General features: G+C 36.5%; 1 protein-coding gene across 8 annotated transcripts in view; it reads right to left on the bottom strand.

Moving 5' to 3' along the window:
* Positions 1-19,054, bottom strand: part of GPHN (gephyrin) — a 648,078-nt gene that overhangs the window by 127,071 nt on the left and 501,953 nt on the right. For all 8 annotated transcript variants that reach the window (XM_058567151.1, XM_058567147.1, XM_058567152.1 and 5 more), the window contains one exon: positions 3,018-3,155. In XM_058567151.1, the coding sequence (XP_058423134.1) occupies positions 3,018-3,155 (138 nt within the window). The remainder of the gene's footprint in view (positions 1-3,017; positions 3,156-19,054) is intronic.

Here is a 19,054-nt window from a genome sequence, read left to right as displayed (position 1 = left end):
GATTGTGATAATCATTTCACAATGTATATGTATGTCAAATCATCATGCTGTACACCTTAAATATATACAATTTTTATTTTTCAATTATGCCTCAATAAAGCAGGGGGAAGAAAAAGAATACACAACAGTCAGGCAGAAAAGTAGGATAAAGTTGTTCCAAGCAAAAGATAGTATATGCAAAGGCCTGGAGGTAAGAGAATAAGAGGTAAGAAAGAGCGTGGCAGGTTTAGGGAAAAGCAAGTTCTGATGAGAAGGAAGTAAGAGAAGAAACTGGAAAAAGTAGGAAGAAATTAGATTATTAAGGGCCTTATATGACATGTCAAAGAGTTTGGATTTTATCTGGAGGTTATGAGGAGGGCTACTGAAGAGTTGTATGCAGGGAATGTTAATACCAAATTTGCCATTTGAACAGATTACTTTGGCATCTAACTGGAGAACGCACTGGGAGGATGCTAATAGGGGAAGGAGAGCCTGTTAAAATAATCCAGGAAGTTAAACTAAATTGATAGCAGTGGAGTTAGAGAACAAGGGATGGAGTCAAGAAGAATTAGAAGAAACAAGTATCGTAGAGGTAAGGAAAATAAGTTTAGTATTGGTCACGTTAAATTTACTAGTGGCAGGTATACATTTGGTATATGAGTTTGGAGCTCAGGCAAGGTCTGGGCAATAATACAGATTTAGAAATCACTTAATAGGTGCTATCTGAAACCGTTGGCATGCATGAGGTGATCTGAAGTGAATGTGCAAGATGTGAAAAGGGCCAAAGACAAAAACTCTCAAGAAAGTTTATATTCAAGGAATTGACAAAAGAAGGAAAGCCTACAAAAGAGCCAATAAAAGAGCCAAGTACCACATTGTTTACTTGTCTCATCTCCTGCACTCCACAGTGTGATCCCTGGGGCAGGAGTTTTGTTTTAGTCATCTTTGTATATCTAGGACTTAACACAGTACCTGACATTTAGCAGATGTTTAATAAATATTTGTTGAACAAACTGAATTTTGTTTCTATATATGGTAGTGTTTTCTAAACACCTAACTAAAGTGCCTAGGAGGTTTGATTATAATACTCTTTTGCAGTAAACATCGAGCTTGATCCAATTCAAAGGTTGAATGCAAACCTCACTATTATTTTTCATCATCAGGGTTGGAAACACTTGACAAGGAAGTTAACCATCCATGAAGTGTTTGCTTACTTATGAGTGACAACTGATTTGATGAACAAACGAAGGAGAAACAAGCACATGAAAAGAAAAGAGAATCCATCTGACAGCATTTTTTTTTCCTAGAGGAAAAATAGAAATGGCCATTCCCAATTCTGTTTTTTCCTTAAAAGGACTGGAATTTCTGTCTAAATGTGACTTGGCATAGACAGCGAGATTTTTCTAAGGACTGATGTTAAGGGAAACTCCTCTGAAATTACAAGAGGCCAGGGATGGTTAATTTATTTTTATAATAGGTTAAGTATTATTTAAATTTTATTCCCACTTAAGTTTACATATATATTTTCTAAAAATGTCTTGGTGTTCATCGATATCAAAAAATATCTGAATATTCTGTGTTTAGTAATAGAAAGAAACTGATTTCATTAAAATTGATTTCTGAAATCACACGGTTAATTCCTGACTAATTCCCCACTCTAGTCAGTTTTCTAATCTTTATTTCCTTTAATGAAGAGTAAAACAAAAACAAAAGACAAGGTTTAAGTCTAATGATATATATACCTAGAAGAATGCAAGTCAAAGATGTAGGATAAGTGTAAACTATATAAAAATATTTTTTTTCTAAGTAGGGTCAGGGACCAAAGAGTATAAATTTGGCATTTAACATTTCACTAGTTTAGGCCTTTTAATTTTTTTTTTTTTTTTTTGTGAGGAGGACCAGCCCTGAGCTAACATCCAATGCCAATCCTCCTCTTTTTGCTGAGGAAGACTGGCCCTGGGCTAACATCCATGCCCATCTTCCTCTACTTTACATGGGACGCCGCCACAGCATGGCTTAACAAGCAGTGCGTCGGTGCGCACCCGGGATCCGAACCGGCGAACCCCGGGCCGCCGCAACGGAACGTGCGCACCCAACCGCTTGCGCCACCGGGCTGGCCCTAGGCCTTTTAATTTTAACATAATTTATTATGTTATCTACTATTTTTTTTTTATATTTTAATACTGGAAGAATAGCATTATCATGTCGTAAAAAGAAGAATGAAAGTCTTGAGCCTTAATTCTATTCGTTTTCTGCTGAGTCTGACTTTCTGTGCAGAAATATTAGGGTGTTTGTATAGATGTTCTTTAACGTTCACTGAAGTTTGGATATTTTATGATCTATGAATATAAGTCCTTTATTCGTAAAATCAATCCTTTTGTGTTGTTTTTATCTGCATAAAAAAATTAAGAAACTATAGTTTATTCAGATTGCACTAAATACAACTTCTATGCTGAATTTTTAGAAAGGGAAATGGTTGATTAGAAACTGAAAAAACTGGGGAACACTACCTTACCATTGTCTTTCCACAAGCTGGTCTCAACGTGCTACTAAACTAACAGCAGAAAATGAGAAGACAGATGAAGCAGAAAAAAAAATGAGATCAGACTGGTTGCTCAATGATCCATGGATAAATTAATGTAGTTTTTACATTTTACATTTAAAAACACTACGGGACACATTATCTCCCATTTCTGAGAGAAAGGATATCAGGCAGACTCAGAGTTAACTATTTTTCTCACTCAATGCTGATTGTCCTCTCTTTAGTTTAGAATATTGGTATTTTGATGGACAGGGGAAACACAGTTGATTTTTTTTCCTTTTTTTTTTTTAATGAAAAAGAAATTTTATGGGTGCTTTACTGTGTATACTATTAAGACTGATTTTAGAGTTGAGTATAAATAAGAAGCAAAAAGAATGATGATAATTGTGATAATGGTTAATAATCTTTCTCTTTCAGGAAAACTATATCTTAATGTTATGTAAATCTTTCTTGGAAAAAAGTGAAAAGAAAAGGCAATGGGCAAATATAATAGTACCTCGGTAGTTGATGATTTCTGTCCCAAGCACCGGAGTCATCTCCAGGACTGTGATGAAGGCTTTGTCCATAGATGTTAGAGGAAAAGGAGACATGCGATGTCTTCTAGCCACCTTGGTGATATCGACAGCACTGTGACCTAAACAGGAAGATAATTAACTAAGAATATGATGCTGAAACACTGATTAAAAAGTGGGAATGACTTTAACATTAACCATTGGAACATTAAATCAAGTTAGCAATACTACATCATGTGTCAAGACTTGGTGAAATTTAATGATGATATTGGCTAATCATTTTTGAGTGTTAACTATATATCATAGCACTGTTCTAATTAATCTTTACAGCAACCCTATGAGGAGGCATCATTACTATCCTTATTTACATATGAGGAAAGAGGGGTTTACATATCTTGGTCCAAAACACTGAGCTAGTAACAGAAGAGCCAGGATTCAAACCTAGGTAGCCTAGCTTCAGAGCCCATGTCCTTAACCACTGTACTAAACTTTGAACACTTAATGAGCTAGTTAGTAAAATGAAATCAAGTCATGCACTGCATACTGATGTTTCAGTCAACGACGCACCACATATATAATGGTGGTCCCATAAGACTTGTACCATATAGCCTAGATGTGTAGTAGGCTATACCACCTAGGTTTGTGTAAGTATAATCTATGATGTTTGCACTATGACAAAATTGGCTAATGATGCATTTCTCAGAATGCATCCTTGTCATTAAACAATGCATGACTATACCCAAACTTGAATTTATTTAGGATTTCATAGGAAATTTTCTTTCCTCTGAAAAAAGTCATAGAAAAAGATTAATATTTAGCTACTCATTCCCTACCTAACCTTATCTAGTCCCATAGCATTAACAACACCTACACACGAAAACTCCTAATTTTATATCTCCAATCCCAACGTCTAGCTTGAACTCTAGATTTATATGTCATCCAAATAGCTGGTAGATAAGAATATATATCTCCAAACTTATAAATCATCCAACGTGCACTTGGATGTGTAATAGGCAATTCAAACCTAACACGTCCAAGATCAAACTCTTGATTCTCACCCTCCTATCTTACGCACACGATGTCTTATTCTCTCGCCATTCCCACCTCAGTAAATAGCAATTCCATTCTTCCAGTTATTAATCCAAAACTCCTCTTTTCATCAGAACCATATCTAAACTACCTTTGAAATATCTCTAGAATCTGATCATTTCTCACCATCTTCACAACTACTACAACAGTTGGAACCATCATTTATTTCCTGGGAAACTGAACAGTCTCCTCACTGGTCTCCTTGCTTCTATCCTTGTCCCACTACAATTTATTCTCCACACAGTAGTTACAGTGATCTTTTTAAATTGTAAGTTGGATTGTGCTAATCTCTGCTCACAACCCTCCAATGACTTTCCATTTCACTCAGAGTAAAATCTTTGCTATGGCCCACAAAGCCCAACATATTATGGCCCCCACTGTTCTCATCTCCTGTCATTTCCCCCCTTGTTCACCGTGCTCTAGCCATACTGGTTCTTTGCTGGTCCTTGAGCATGCCAAATACATGTCTCTTCAGGGTCTTTGTACTTGCTGTTTCCTCTACTTGGACCATTCTTCCCTAGATATTATGGCTCCATCCATCCCTCATTTCTTTCAGGGATGATGTTAAGAGGCCTGATATTAAACATTCTATACAGAATATTATCTACCATCACTCTCTATCCTCCTTACCTTACTTTACCTTTCTTCATGGATATACATATACACATACACACATATATATGGATATTCACAGCCACGTACTATACTATATATAATATATATTTACATTTATTTGTTTATAGCCTCCTTCTAAGTAGAATGTAAGCTCCACAAGAGCAGCAACTTTGTCTTTTTTGTTCACTATTATCACCAATAGCTAGAATAGCAGCCAGCACATATTAGGCAATAAAAAATAAGTATTTGTTGAATCAGTAAATGAATCATTTAATGACAAAAAGGGACTTCTTAGAGCATTATACCCTCATGCATAAATAACTTGGCCTTTTCTTAGGAACCTTAAAGGTCTATAGCCCAAAGCGAAAACAGAAAAGGAGTAACTGCAAACACTGTTGCTTGGCTATCTTAACGGCTATCCACAGCTCCCTTCTTCCCTAGCCACTTTGCAGCTAGGAGTGGCCATACGATATAGTTCTGGCCAGTAAGATGTAGGAAGAAGTCCCTGGGACAGGCTTCCTATTACAAATAAAAAGATGAAGAGATAAAGCTTTAAGAGGAGAAAGCTTTTGCCCTTTTACTTTCTTTCTACTTGGAACATGGTTAGATACTGGGAGGCGCCATAGCCATTTTTCAACCAAGAGGATGGTAACCCACATAGTAAGTATGGAAACATGAGAAGAAAAAAGAGCCCAAGTCTCTGGATGACAATGGTGAGCTGCCGTACAAGCCCCAGACCGCCTGCCTCTAGACTTTTGCTAAGTGAGACAAATAAGCTCCTATTTCATTAATCTACTTTACAATGATTGTATATATCCCTCGATAGTCTGTAAGCTCCTGGTCCTTGCAATTTATTAAATTTAGTACTCCTACCCCAATTCCAGCAGCTGCTTCAGACATATTAACTGAATTGACTTAAAAGTACCACCCCAAAGAGTTTCCATTCTAAGACGAATGACGCTGTCATAAGTACTCAAAGAAAAAGACACATAAAGATGCTTATACTTATGACATTTCTTCCCCACGCGCAATCATAAAATTACAAAATTTTCAAAGCTTGAAGGATCTTAGAGATTATTTAGTGCTAAATATGAAAAACATTTTCTACTCAAAATTTAAATAGGTGAACACTTAAAAAAGAATTATGTATGATTTATCATTCATTTACAATTGAAATGTAAGTTTATTTATAACTCACTTTCACTGAAGTCCTGGCCTTATCATTAAATACCATAAAAACATATTGTCACAACCAGTGTAACTGGAGAGAATGACAGAGATAGGTGCTTCTGCTTTTGATTCAGGCTTATAGGTCTCAGATCTAATCTTTTCTAAGATTAGAAAAGATGCTTTACTTTCTTTATGGTGCAAATTGTGTATAATCTTATAAAAGCTGTCCTTTTGAAATGTTTAGTTTCTGAGGAGAAAACTGTACTTTTTAACTGCACTGAGTTTATTTGTTAAATACGTTTCACAATAGAATAGAATTTTTCTTATTAGAAAGCAAGTTGGATTACTGGTGACACACACACCCATTCCACAAATATTTATGGAATGCATTTTATGAACCAGGCACAATTAGGGACTTGGGATACACAGAGTTAAGATATACCCTGCCATGAAGAACATTACAGCTCAGCAGAAAGGAAAGATATGTAAGTAAATAAAAAAATAAGAGCAGGAGGATAGTAAACCACTTGACAGTTCTCTATACAGATTGGTAGTTATTTATTTATTTATTTTTTAATTGGAAATTGTGGATAAAGGTTTGAATATCTACTAGCCTGGAAAAATCTTTCCCATTTTTAAACAATTTTCTACCTTATTTATATTTTTCTTATGCAACCCACCACTCTCCATCTTATGTTACAGACATTTAAATATTTGCCTTAGCTATGTTAGTCAACTGTAAACTCCTTGAAGGCAGAACTATCTTATTAATCTTTATTTTTTTTTTTTATAATTTTATTTATTTATTTTTTCTCCCCAAAGCCCCAGTAGATAGTTGTATGTCATAGCTGTACATCCTTCTAGCTGCTGCATGTGGGACGCAGCCTCAGCATGGCCAGAGAAGCAGTGCGTCGGTGCACGCCCGGGACCCGAACCCGGGCCGCCAGCAGTGGAGCGCGCGTACTTAACCGCTAAGCCACGGGGCCGGCCCTCTTATTAATCTTTGTATCCTTTGCCACTTTTAGAACAGTGCTTTCCTTATAGTAGGTACTGAATAAATACTTGAGGTATGAATGAATAGCAAATCCTTCAAAGTCAAAAGTTGGGAAGGAAAAACAAAGTGGCACCTCCTACTCTGCGCTTTTGCTTCTCTAAGCCCTTCAACATTTATAGACTCTATCACAACATGACTGCCTCACTGGATAAATAATCTAAATTTTGATGCTAATGGGTTAATATTGGTCCCTGGCTAAACTATTTCCATGTTATCACAGGGGCCTTCTGGATAAATAATAAATTAACTGAAAGGAATGTCTCAAAAGAGGAGTATTTTAATTCTCTGGAACATTAGCAGGGGTGTGTGTGTGTGTGTGTTCTCAACACTTACTGAGCACCTTGTATGTGTGAAGCAACTTCTTCCCACTCAAGATCCACCCAAAATCACACAGTAGAAACAGTTAGCTACTTCACCAATAAAGAAGGGTTAACTTGGTCCTGTAAATACGAGGAAAACAGTATTTGTCACTTACCTTCTACACACAAGAATAAAACTAATGAAATAGATAATAGCTGCTCTTTTTAAGTAAAAGAAACTACTAAATAACATTAACACACCTACTTCTTTTTTTTTTTTGTGAGGAAGATCAGCCCTGAGCTAACATCCATGCTAATCTTCCTCTTTTTTGCTGAGGAAGACCGGCTCTGAGCTAACATCTATTGACAATCCTCCTCCTTTTTTCCCCCCAAAAGCCCCAGTAGATAGTTGTATGTCATAGTTGCACATTCTTCTAGTTGCTGTATGTGGGACGCGGCCTCAGCACGGCCGGAGAAGCGGTGCGTCAGTGTGCGCCTGGGATCCGAACCCGGCCGCCAGCAGCGGAGTTCACACACTTAACCGCTAAGCCACGGGCCGGCCCCAACACACCTACTTCTATTGTATCCCTCATCACATGCAGGACGACTATGTGTCCAGATGATTCCATTTAACAGAAGACTGTAGTTAAAATGTTTGAAAATCATTGATGTAGGTGATCCAGTGCTCTCATTTTCAAATCAAAAGTGGACAAACAATGCTCCAGGGACAGCCCCAGGGACACACAGAGAGAGGCACCAGCAGTTGGAGGCAAAGGCTGGGGATGCACAGCACTCACACCTACAGCTCAGGGGCTCTTACGCAAGCCTTCCAAGGGCTGGCATGGACGCGGCCCAGTTTTAGAAGGCATACATTTCCAAAATAAATGTGGTAAGCAAATAGTTATGTTTGCGTTTTTTGGTTTGTTTCCATTTTTTTTTGGTGAGGAAGATTAGCCCTGAGCTAACATCCGATGCCAATTCTCCTCTTTTTTTTGCTGAGGAAGACTGGCCCTGGGCTAACATCTGTGCGCATCTTCCTCTACTTTATATGCGACACCGCCACAGCATGGCTTGAAAAGCAGTGCGTAGGTGTGTGCCCGGGATAGGAACCAGCAAACCCTGCTGCTGAAACGGAACGCACACTTAACCCCTACGCCACCGGGCCAGCCCTGTTTCCGTTTTTTAAAGAGACAATTTCAACTATTTTCTGATGTTGACACCAATGATTGACGAGAAGCTTCAAACTGAAAGCTTCAGAAAATTTAAGAACAGTTATCTCTGATTTCTCTTATTTTGCAAGTTACAACCCCACAGCACTTCTAACTGTCCTGGGTCATTAGAGAACTCAATCAGACACGAAAAAGGATCAATAAATGTTCTCCCTCACATCCCAACCCTGTTCTAATTCTGAGCACAGCATAGAAATCTGATATAAGAGAAAAAATTTGAGGAAAAAAGTACATATTTGAAGGCTAGATGGGTTACAGCCTAGTAGCCAGTTTTCATTGAGTGGTGCATAAAACTCATTTACGAAGAAGTAGTAAAGAAAGGAAAAAATAATTTTTTAAAAAGTAAGAAGGTTACAATGAAAAGAATTTTGGTTTATGGATAGAGAAAATATCCAAAACTTTAGAGAAAATTTGGATAGAGTTTTTCCTATAAAGCAAAAACCGTTTCATGGCCACAAACATTCAGATAGCTACCTTACAAATGAATACCAATGGTCACAAAGAAAATCTGTGAGGGCATTAGCTTCCTTCAACCTTGTAAACTACAAAACAAAACAAAACAAATGTGAAAATACGTGTCCTACAGAGAAGATTATAGTGTTCAAGGGAATATTTATTTCAACTGACAAAAGTAAAATTAGCTAGTAATGTACGGTTGTTACTGATAATTTGTAGGTAGGCTAGCTACTTTGATGAAAAGAAACTACCAAGTGCTTTAGGATACGGGAGTGGGGGCAAGGACAGAGAAAGGAAGTCGAGACATCCTCCCCACTGGCAGCTGTCCAAACTGAGCAAAGAATAACAAGTTGAATTATTATAACATCTAAATTGACAGCATTCTTCTGCAATGGGTTTAATTTTCTGAAGTAGATCTGCAGGATTAAAGCAATTTTAAATTAGCCACAGATTGATGATCTAGAGGTTTCTCTAATAAGCCTAGGCTTCCATAAGTAAAATTTAACTTGTCTCTTTTATATTTTCTGTTGCATAAGTCCAGACACGAGGTTGATTATATGTGAGTTCAGAATCTTTTCAGGTAAAGTACTCAGAATGTTACTGAGATTTCCTATCTTCCATGCAGCAGTTATAATCACTAAAAAGACTATATAAGGAGACAGTGTAAAAATAGTACAGGTTCACTCAGGATTACCATCATCAAAGACATGTTTAAATACTAATGGCAGTGTCTATGATGTACAAGGCCTTCAAAGGGAAACAGAAACTACAAACAGATTCCTTTCTATTGAGTAGAGTAACTAAGGATCTTTGTTACGTAGTAGTAACATTTTTCTTATGGCATGGCCATTCTTGAAATGGAGCTGTTTATATCAATGAAATTATTTTTCCCACTTCAAATGCATCCTTTTTAATCTGACAAATTTTAATACACAATGTTTCATCTTGGCTTGAAAATCCATTTTTAAAATTAGAAGTAAATGAAGAAAAAATGCTTTCAGATGACAGAATAGAATATAATAGAAACTAGATGTTCATGTAGGTTCTTCCTGATTAAATTCAAAACCTCAAGAGGAAATTTCATTCTTCAAACAGTCAATAAAACAGTTTCCCAAACTACCTAAAGTATAAATCATTATTCATTCTTTGGATATACGGAATATCTCAAGGAAGAGACTTGTTCTGCCATATTAATATTACTGCCTCTATTTCCCATTGTATTTACAGCTTGAATTCCTTGTATTTCTACTTCCTAGATATTTCTGAACAGCAAACCACCTAAGATAATGAATAGCTTTCCTGGGAAACTTAAAGAGCTAAGATGATAGTAATTTGTTCAGGTTAAATAGCTAGAGCTTTTGGTAATTCAAAGAATGTGTGGTTCAGATACACAAAGAATTTAGTCTTTCATATAAATCTCTCAAATTAAGAGAAAACAGGTCCAAAGCTCTATGGAAACAATGCAATGGTAGAGTTTGTACGCTCAGGACTATAGGGCACTTTGCATATCTGAAAATAATTTCTCACATTGTTTTCAATTTAATAGTCGTATACATTTTTCTCCTTGTTTAAGATAACGAGCCTCATAGCATTCTGACAAAACCTAGAAACTATGGCTGAAAGGATTGTCTTACTTTCTAGGGCTGTACAAGAAATATTAAAGGAAAGTACTCTTGGGATTTCTGTGCATCAAGGTTATAAAACAGGGCATTGTTGTCACAAAATGTTTGCTCTATAATTTATATCAATGATTCACTATCACCCACAGAATAAAATTCAAATTCCTTAGAACAGTATATAAAACCCTTCCTTGCTTCCTTTTCAGCCTCATCACTTATTACTCCATCACTTAGAAAACTGATAATATCGTAGAGATCAGAATACACCATACTATTCCATATTTTCCTGCCTTAGCATATGATGTTCTCTCTGCCTAGAATAAATTTGCTCTCATCTTTTTGTTTTCCTGGGAAACATTATCTTTCCCTTATAAGTTTCTTCGGTAAAGAAATACTCAAATAATGATGGGAACATGTCAAAAGGATCTTGGAGTCAACTTGAATAGACTTCCTTTGGTCAAAATTGAGACAACTTGGGCCGGCCCCGTGGCTTAGTGGTTGGGTGCGCACACTCCGCTGCTGGTGGCCCGGGTTCGGATCCTGGGTGCGCACCGACGCACCGCTTCTCCGGCCATGCTGGGGCCGCGTCCCACATGCAGCAACTAGAGGGATGTGCAGCCATGGCATATGGCTATCTACTGGGGCTTTGGGGGAAAAAATAAATGAATAAATAAAATTATTAAAAAAAAAAAATTGAGACAATTTAAGCACAAAAATAAATTAGGGGCCGGCCCAGTGGCACAGCCGTTAAGTGCGCGCACTCCGCTTCGGCAGCCCGGAGTTTGCAGGTTCGGATCCCAGGCATGCACCGACGCACTGCTTGTCAAGCCATGCTGTGGTTGCGTCCCACGTAAAGTAGAGGAATATGGGCACGGATGTTAGCCCAGGGCCAGTCTTCCTCAGCAAAAAGAGGAGGATTGGCATCGGATGTTAGCTCAGGGCTGATTTGCCTCACAAAAAAAAACAAAAAAACCAAAACAAATTAGGGTAGTAACAGATTATAGAATCCATTAATAAAATAAAAATAAGAATCCATGAACATATACTAGTACAAATAAATGATTAAAATTCTTCCTTACAACTGAATGTCAAGTGATAAATGAAGAAACGTTGGAATTAGAAAATTGGTTCAGGTAAAAATCAATAGATACTAAAACTAGAAGGTGAAAACTTCAAGAAAAACAATATATTTGTATGATCTCAACATATATCCCTGGAAGATTCGTATTAACTACAAAGCAAAATAGTAATTTGACAGTGAAGAAACCTGGCAGACACCATCCTAACCAATTGATCAAAGTTAATATCACCAGTAATGGGACAAAATGACATCATGAGCCTCCTGATCTGATGTACTGAGAAGGACGCGACATCACATATGAGGTGTTACTGACAAAAATACATAACCTGAATCAAACCATTAGGAAACATCACAAAAGTCTAAATTTGAGGAAGATTCTACAAAATAACTGAGCTATACTCTTCAAAAATGTCAAAGTTATGAAAGACAAAGAAAAATTGAGGAATTGTTCCAGATAAAGGAGCCTAAAGACACATGATAGCTAAAAGTAATGAATGATTCTGGATTGGATCCTAGATCAGAAAAACAGAATGTTTTTTTCCTTTTGCTATAAAGAACAGTATTAGAAAAACTGGCAAAATGTAATTTGAATAAGATTATGTAATAGTATTGTGGCAAGGTTCATTTCCTGACTTTGATAACTGTATTGTGGTTATGTAAGAGAATATTTTCTTTTTCCTTTCTTTTCTTCCTTTTTTAAAAAATAAATAAAATATATACTTGAAGTATTTAGGGGTAAAGAGGCATCATATCTGCAGTTTACTCACAAGTAGTTCACTAAAACATGTATTTTAATACATAGAGAGAAAAGATAAAGCAAATGTGGTAAAATGCTAACATTTGGAGGAATCTGAGTGAAAGATATACAGGAAGTCTTTGTACTAGTCCTGCAGCTTTTCTGAAGTTTGAAATTATTTCAAAATAAAAAAATAAAACTTTTTAAAATAGTCCCTCCTTTATGAAGCAATGCATGACCATCCCATTTTTTTCTGCACTGCGGCACTATAAAATACTCTATCTTAGAATTCTCATTGTATATCGTATTAACTACATATCTTACAGCAATTATACTTATTTATACACATCTGTTTTCTTAACTAGATTATCAGCTCTTTGAGAAAGGAAAAAGTGTTTTAACGTCAAGGCTCAAGGATGCTGTATATATAGTAGTCACATAGAAAATTTTTGTTGAATGAGTTTCTAAATGCTTGATTTTAATCAGTCTAGAATAGATAGATTAACAAAGATGGGCTGTAAAGATAAACACTACATACAATTTCAAACCTTATTCTGGTCAATAATTTCAATGTTCTTTTTACTAGAATTGTCTTTTTTAAAAACAACTGCAAACATTTGTTAACAATAGACTGAAAACTGGTTTTTCCTCTCTTTTCTCTACCTTTTTGTTAACAAGTGAAAGAGTCAATGCAGTAGGGAAAAGAAAAAGGAGAATTAAAATATATGATAATGATCACTTTTAGCTAGGTCAAGCAATCAGGGAAATGGAAAATTAGCTTTGCTCAATGTATGTACTACCTAGTTTAAAGATTAAATGATAACCCTGTAAGCAAAACTGTAAGTAAATCCTTACAGGTTATTTCTGAGATCAGGAAAACTGATCTATAGAAACAGATCTATAGAAAAAGTGTAAGGCCAAAAGGAGGGGAAAGTAATTCATTTCCCATGGTCAGGTGTGAACTGTCTTTATAGTTGTCTTCTTTTGGCTTTTATTTTCAATTTGTCACAAATAAGCAAGGTAAATATACAATATTAAAAGTAAATAGATAAAATTAGCTGAGAGAACAGGGTAAAAGAGATGAAGTGAAAAATGGTATTAGAAAATATAATGATAAAACATCAGCTAAAGTAACAGTAAAAACGAATAAAATTATTTTAAAAAGCTATCAATTAGGAGTCAATTGCAAATACTCCCAACAAAGGCAAGCAAAGTCTTTTGAATTGAGGTAGCTTCAGATAGCAGTCTTTCACGACTGCCTTTATGGAGTGAACTTCACTACAAGGTGTTCTTAAGGACTGAGGGCTCTTGAGGAAGGCCTCAAATTGGGATCCCTGGGTTCTTACTCTTACTAGCAGCACTAGTGCTGTATATACATTAAGAATTGTGCGTACTGGTTATAGCCACCATGGCAAAAGACCAGCTTTCAGATACAATCTTCTCCTTTCCTACACCCCTCTTTCATCAGATCTTTCTCCTCTTTGCTTACACTGTTGGTAATTACCCTTTGCTTTGCTGCCATTGTAGTTCAGGAATATAGACCTCAGAGCTTGTATATTATCTGATCTGGAATCCCTTGGTCCATTCCTATCCTGCTATCTGATTTCTGGTTTGGTGCCTTTTTTGGGTCTCTGAACTCCTGCTTGCTTTGTTAGGCTGCTAAGACGCTTCTTTTTTTTTAACCCTAAATAGCCAAAAAGCTGACTGAGAATTTTTCTATTCCCCAGAGAAAGAGGCTGCCAGGATATAATTTCAGAGACATTAATATAAGTGTAAATATATACATCGTTTTAGTCAGCTTCTATTTGGAATGTTTTCATTTTAAGTGCCAATGGTATTAAAAAGCAAAATTACAATTTTCTTTTCTTCAGTAGGTCCTTGTTCTAAACATTCTCTAGACAAAGGTAGAAAAAAAGTAATTTTTCTTTAGAAATCATAAGTTATTATATCCCTAAAAGTGGAATCTGATGAGTACCTTTTAAAACTCTTTCTAAGCATTTGACTAATTAGTCTCTAAAAGGCCTTGGGAAAAAGGACCAAGAGAAGTTCAAAGTCATCTTTGCAGTTAGAAGAATATCAGCTCATGAAAGTTGCATTTCCCTTAATTAATCTTCCCTACATGGTGTTGTTTCTCATACTATTAGGCATAAGCACACAAGGCTTCACTTTCAGAATGCCCACCCTATACATTAATTTCAGTGATAGACTAATAAAAAAGTAAATTTTGGTTAATATCTTTTGTAAGATGTAAACAGCCAGCCCTGGTGGTCTAGCTGTTTAAGATTTGGCGCTCTCACCACCACAGCCTAAGTGTGTTTCCCGGTCAGGGAACCATACCAACTGTTTGTTGGTTGTTATCCTGTGGTGGCTGCGTGTTGCTGTGATGCTAAAAGCTATGCCACTGGTATTTTAAATATCTGGGGTCATCCATGGTGGACAGGTTTCGGTGGAGCTTCCAGACTAAGACAGACTAGGAAGAAGAACCTGGCCACCCACTTTGGAAAAAATTGGCCATTAAAACCCTATGAATAGCAGAAGAGTCTTGTTTGATATAGTACTGGAAGGTAAGAGGATGGCGCAAAAAGACCAGGCAGAGTTCCATTCTGCTGTACACGGGATCCCTAGGAGCTAGAGTTGACTTGATGGCACTAACAACAACAAAAAAGATGTAAACATTATGTAACATAACCTTTAGGCATGTGATAGATATTAATTTGTAGAGTTGAGAAAGGAAATCTTAGAACAGGTGATCATAGAGAATGCAGCAAATGTGAGACTGAGTCAGTGTCATTGGTGAAAACAGAAATCTAGTTTTTCAAGTATTTTGCATATAGGCAGATAGAAACTATGTAGTTTATTCTATATTTATTGGGCACTTGAGATGATCCAGGTCTTTCTACAGGCCTAAAAAGTGGGGTTAATTCACAACTAATTCTGCTGATACGAGTGCTGTAGTTTTAAAAAAAGCATAAATCATAGTATGATTATAACTGTAGAAATAAAATAACAATCCAATGTATATACTGGAAGGAAATAATTATATGTGTTAGTAGTAGTTATTGTTAAGTAGTAGAATGAAAGTGATTTTTTTCTTCCTACTTTTTTGTATTATTCAGATTCTTGACAATGATCCCACATCACTTAAAAATATTTAATAAATGCTTTTTAATTTGAAATAATTATTTTCTTAGGTAACTCTAGCCAATATCTTCCAAAGTCATGGTCCCAATTCTGGGGTTCTATGGAAATTTATCAACAGCATCTGATTTAATTGTGTTAACTTTCAAAAGCTTCCTACTGCCCTAAGGATAAAGTTCAGACTACCTAGAGTAATGTGCTAGGCCTTTCATGATCTGTCCCTTCTCTTCAACTTCATCTCTCTTTGCTCTTACACATACCCTTATTTTAGCTATAGCAAACTCAATTTCTAGTACACGCATCTGTCTCAATTGCCCTTCTCCTTTCAGTCCAACCGGCAAACACTCGCTTAACTTTTATGACTATGAAGATAAGGTATGGGTCATATCAATATAAGGTACTATAATTCATATACTGCCCAAGTCAGGAATTGGGGGTCATTCTTGACTTCCTTACTTTCCACATCCAGTTCCCAATCCTGTCAATTGTGATTCCTTATTCTTTCAAAAATACTGCTGTATTTTCCTATTTCTACTGCTTCAGCTTTAATTGAAACTCGCATTAGATTCCTGCTTCTGATCTCACCCCGACTCAATCCATTCTCCACACAGTAGTAAATGTTCTTTCAAAAGTTCAAATTCGATCTTGTCATTTCCATGTTTAAATTCCTTTATTGCCCTTTACAATAAAGTTCAAACTCATTAGCATGGCAATTAGGAGGTTCATCTGCAAAAAACTATATGGCCAATTGGAGGTCACAATCTGGTTAACTTCTCCAGCCTCTTCTTTCCCTTTTTTATTCTCTTCCTCCTCCTCCTCCTCAAACTGCACCCCCTCCTCCATCTGTGTGTCACCATGTCTGGAACAGGTAAGCTCTCCATAAATGTTAGATACTTCCATTAACATTTTTAATAGAGCCATCATCTGAGACCAATAGACTTAAATTCAGGTACGGAGAACAGTTTGAATAAAGCAGCTCTAATTGCTTCTCCTCATCACTTTCCACTTTTCTCTACCCTGCTCTGTGCCCCCAAGGGGCAAGCATTTATGGATAAGGACCAAGTCTTCTTGTTCCTGTGGCTTCTGCTTGAGTTCAGACAATGGGAAGCACTGGCAGGTAAATGGAAAACAGAAGAAGAGTACAGATAAGGTATTTATTCTTTTGGCCTCCTGTCTGCTAGTTGGCAGTAGTTATGTTCCTCTATTGAAAACCATTTGCTCTGTGAAGAGCAAACTTGTTTTAGATAACTGACTTGTTTTAGATAACTGCTCCCTTCCTTGGCTCCTTGAGGCTTAGGGGTAGTAACAATTCCCTGCTGTTGCTAGCCCCAAAAGTTCTTCAACTTCTCTTGTTTTTCCTTAACCCTGGCCACTCTGTTCTAACTAGTTTCTTCATTAAATTCTCCCCTATTATCCTGTTTGAGTGTGTCATCTATCTCCTGCTAGAACTAAGTGATATAGCAGCCAAGGTGAGACTGGACACAATATGTTTAGGGAAGAATGTAGAGATTACTATGATTAGAGCACTGGGTTCTTACTGGGGATCACTGGGAGTTGAGGCTAGAAAAGTAACTAAAACCAGACTGTAGAGGCCCAGGAATGCTAGGCTTGGGAGTTTGAACTTTACCATGTAAGCCAATGGGAACCATTTACATAACTTTATCATGTAAGCCAACGTTTTAAAGTTTTTAAGCATAGGAGTGACACCCATAAAGGTTTCTTGTAGTCAACAAATTCTACCATAGAAAGATAAAAAGATTAGCTCAAAGTCGTATGTCTAAATAGATAGTAGGTCAAGATGAAAAGACCAGGTCTCCAGATTTTTAGTCTGGTGTGCTTCCTGCTATATCACACTAGGGGAACTTTCTTTCCTTCAACTTCATTTAATAAATATGAACTGAATACTCTATAAAAGGCATTTTATTAAACATTAGGGAGTGATGCTGAGATAAATAAGACAAGATTGCTATTTCTCAGAGTCTCATGGAACACACAAATCTGGCTATGTTTTACAGAAAAAGTAAAAAACCTTATAAATCCTTACGTTCTAATGTAAAAACAAAATACTATGTATTATAACACAGAAAAGGGAATAACTAATTCTGATGGGACAAACTGTAAAGCTTCACAGAGGAGGTGACAACTGAGTTGAGCTTTAAACAATAAGAAAAAGGGAGGAACATTTGAAACAGAATGAGCAAAATAGAGATTTGAAAGTACTTCTAGAGAATGAGGAATCACCTAATGAGGTTAGAGGATGGAGGTGAAGAGGATGAAACATTAGGTCTAAGTCTGGGCAATTCAGTTAAGGACAAATTTTGAAGAGGCTTAGTACTGTAGAAAATGGAGAACTATTTAAGATTTTTAATAGAGAAGTGATACATACTTAAAAATATAATACCTGACTAATGGTAGATTGGAAGGAAGAGAGACTGTAGACAGGCAGAACAGTTAGTATGCTACTGCAATCCTAAAGGTGAAAGATGAAGAAGGCCTGAACTAACACAATAGGAATTGAAAACAGCCTATTTAGAAGAGTCATAACAAGGATCCTATGACTGATTGTGCTTGGGAAGAAGAAGGTAAATATTGTGATAAAATTTCAAGTTTGGTTATTAGGGGAAGTGGGAGTGTCATTAACTAAGAGCAATATAAGAACAATTTGGAGGAAGGGTACTGATGATGAGGGAAATGTGAGAAGACAGCTGGACGTCATGGGGTGATTCCAGTGTGCAACGGCAAGTGGAGTCTGGAATTTGGGAGAGAAGGTAGGCCTATATTTAAGAGACATTAGCATACAGCTGGTAAATCAAATAATATATATTTCTTTTTTTTTCTTTACCTTAACAATTTATAAGTGTACAGTAGTTTTGTTAACTATATGCACATTGTTGTACAACAGATCTCTAGAACTTCTTCATCTTGGATGAAACTCTCCACCTATGGAACAACAATGTCCCATTTCCTCCTCCTTCCAGCCCTTGGCAACTATCATTCTATTTTCTGTTTTTTTGAATTCGATGACTTTAGATACCTCAGATAAGTCTAATCATGCCTTTTTGTGACCAGCTTATTTCATTTAGCATAATGTCTCAAGGTTCATTCATGTTGTAGCATATGACAGAACTCCCTTCTTTTTAAAGGCTGAATAATATTCCATTGTATGTATATATTCATTCATCTGTTGATGGACACTTAGATTGCTTCCACATCTTGGCTGTTGTGAATAATGCTGCAATGAACATGGGTGTGCAAATATCTCTTTGAGATCTTATTTTCAATTCTTTTGGATATATACTCAGAAGTGGAATTGCTGGATTAAATGGTAGTTTTATTGTTAATTTTTTAGGAACCTCCTTCCAGTTTTCCATAACAGTTGCACCATTTTACAATCCCACCAACAGTACACAAGGGTTCCAATTTCTCCACATCCCCTCGCCAACACTTTTTATTTCTGTTTTCTTGATAGTGACCATCCTAATGGGTGTGATTTTGATTTGCATTTCCCTTACGATTAGTTATGTTGAGCATCTTT

This window comes from Diceros bicornis, chromosome 24 (genome assembly GCF_020826845.1).
Source record: "Diceros bicornis minor isolate mBicDic1 chromosome 24, mDicBic1.mat.cur, whole genome shotgun sequence".
Taxonomy (NCBI): domain Eukaryota; kingdom Metazoa; phylum Chordata; class Mammalia; order Perissodactyla; family Rhinocerotidae; genus Diceros; species Diceros bicornis.
The sequence above is the reverse complement of the archived record's forward strand: the minus strand, read 5'-3'. Positions and strand labels throughout refer to the sequence as shown.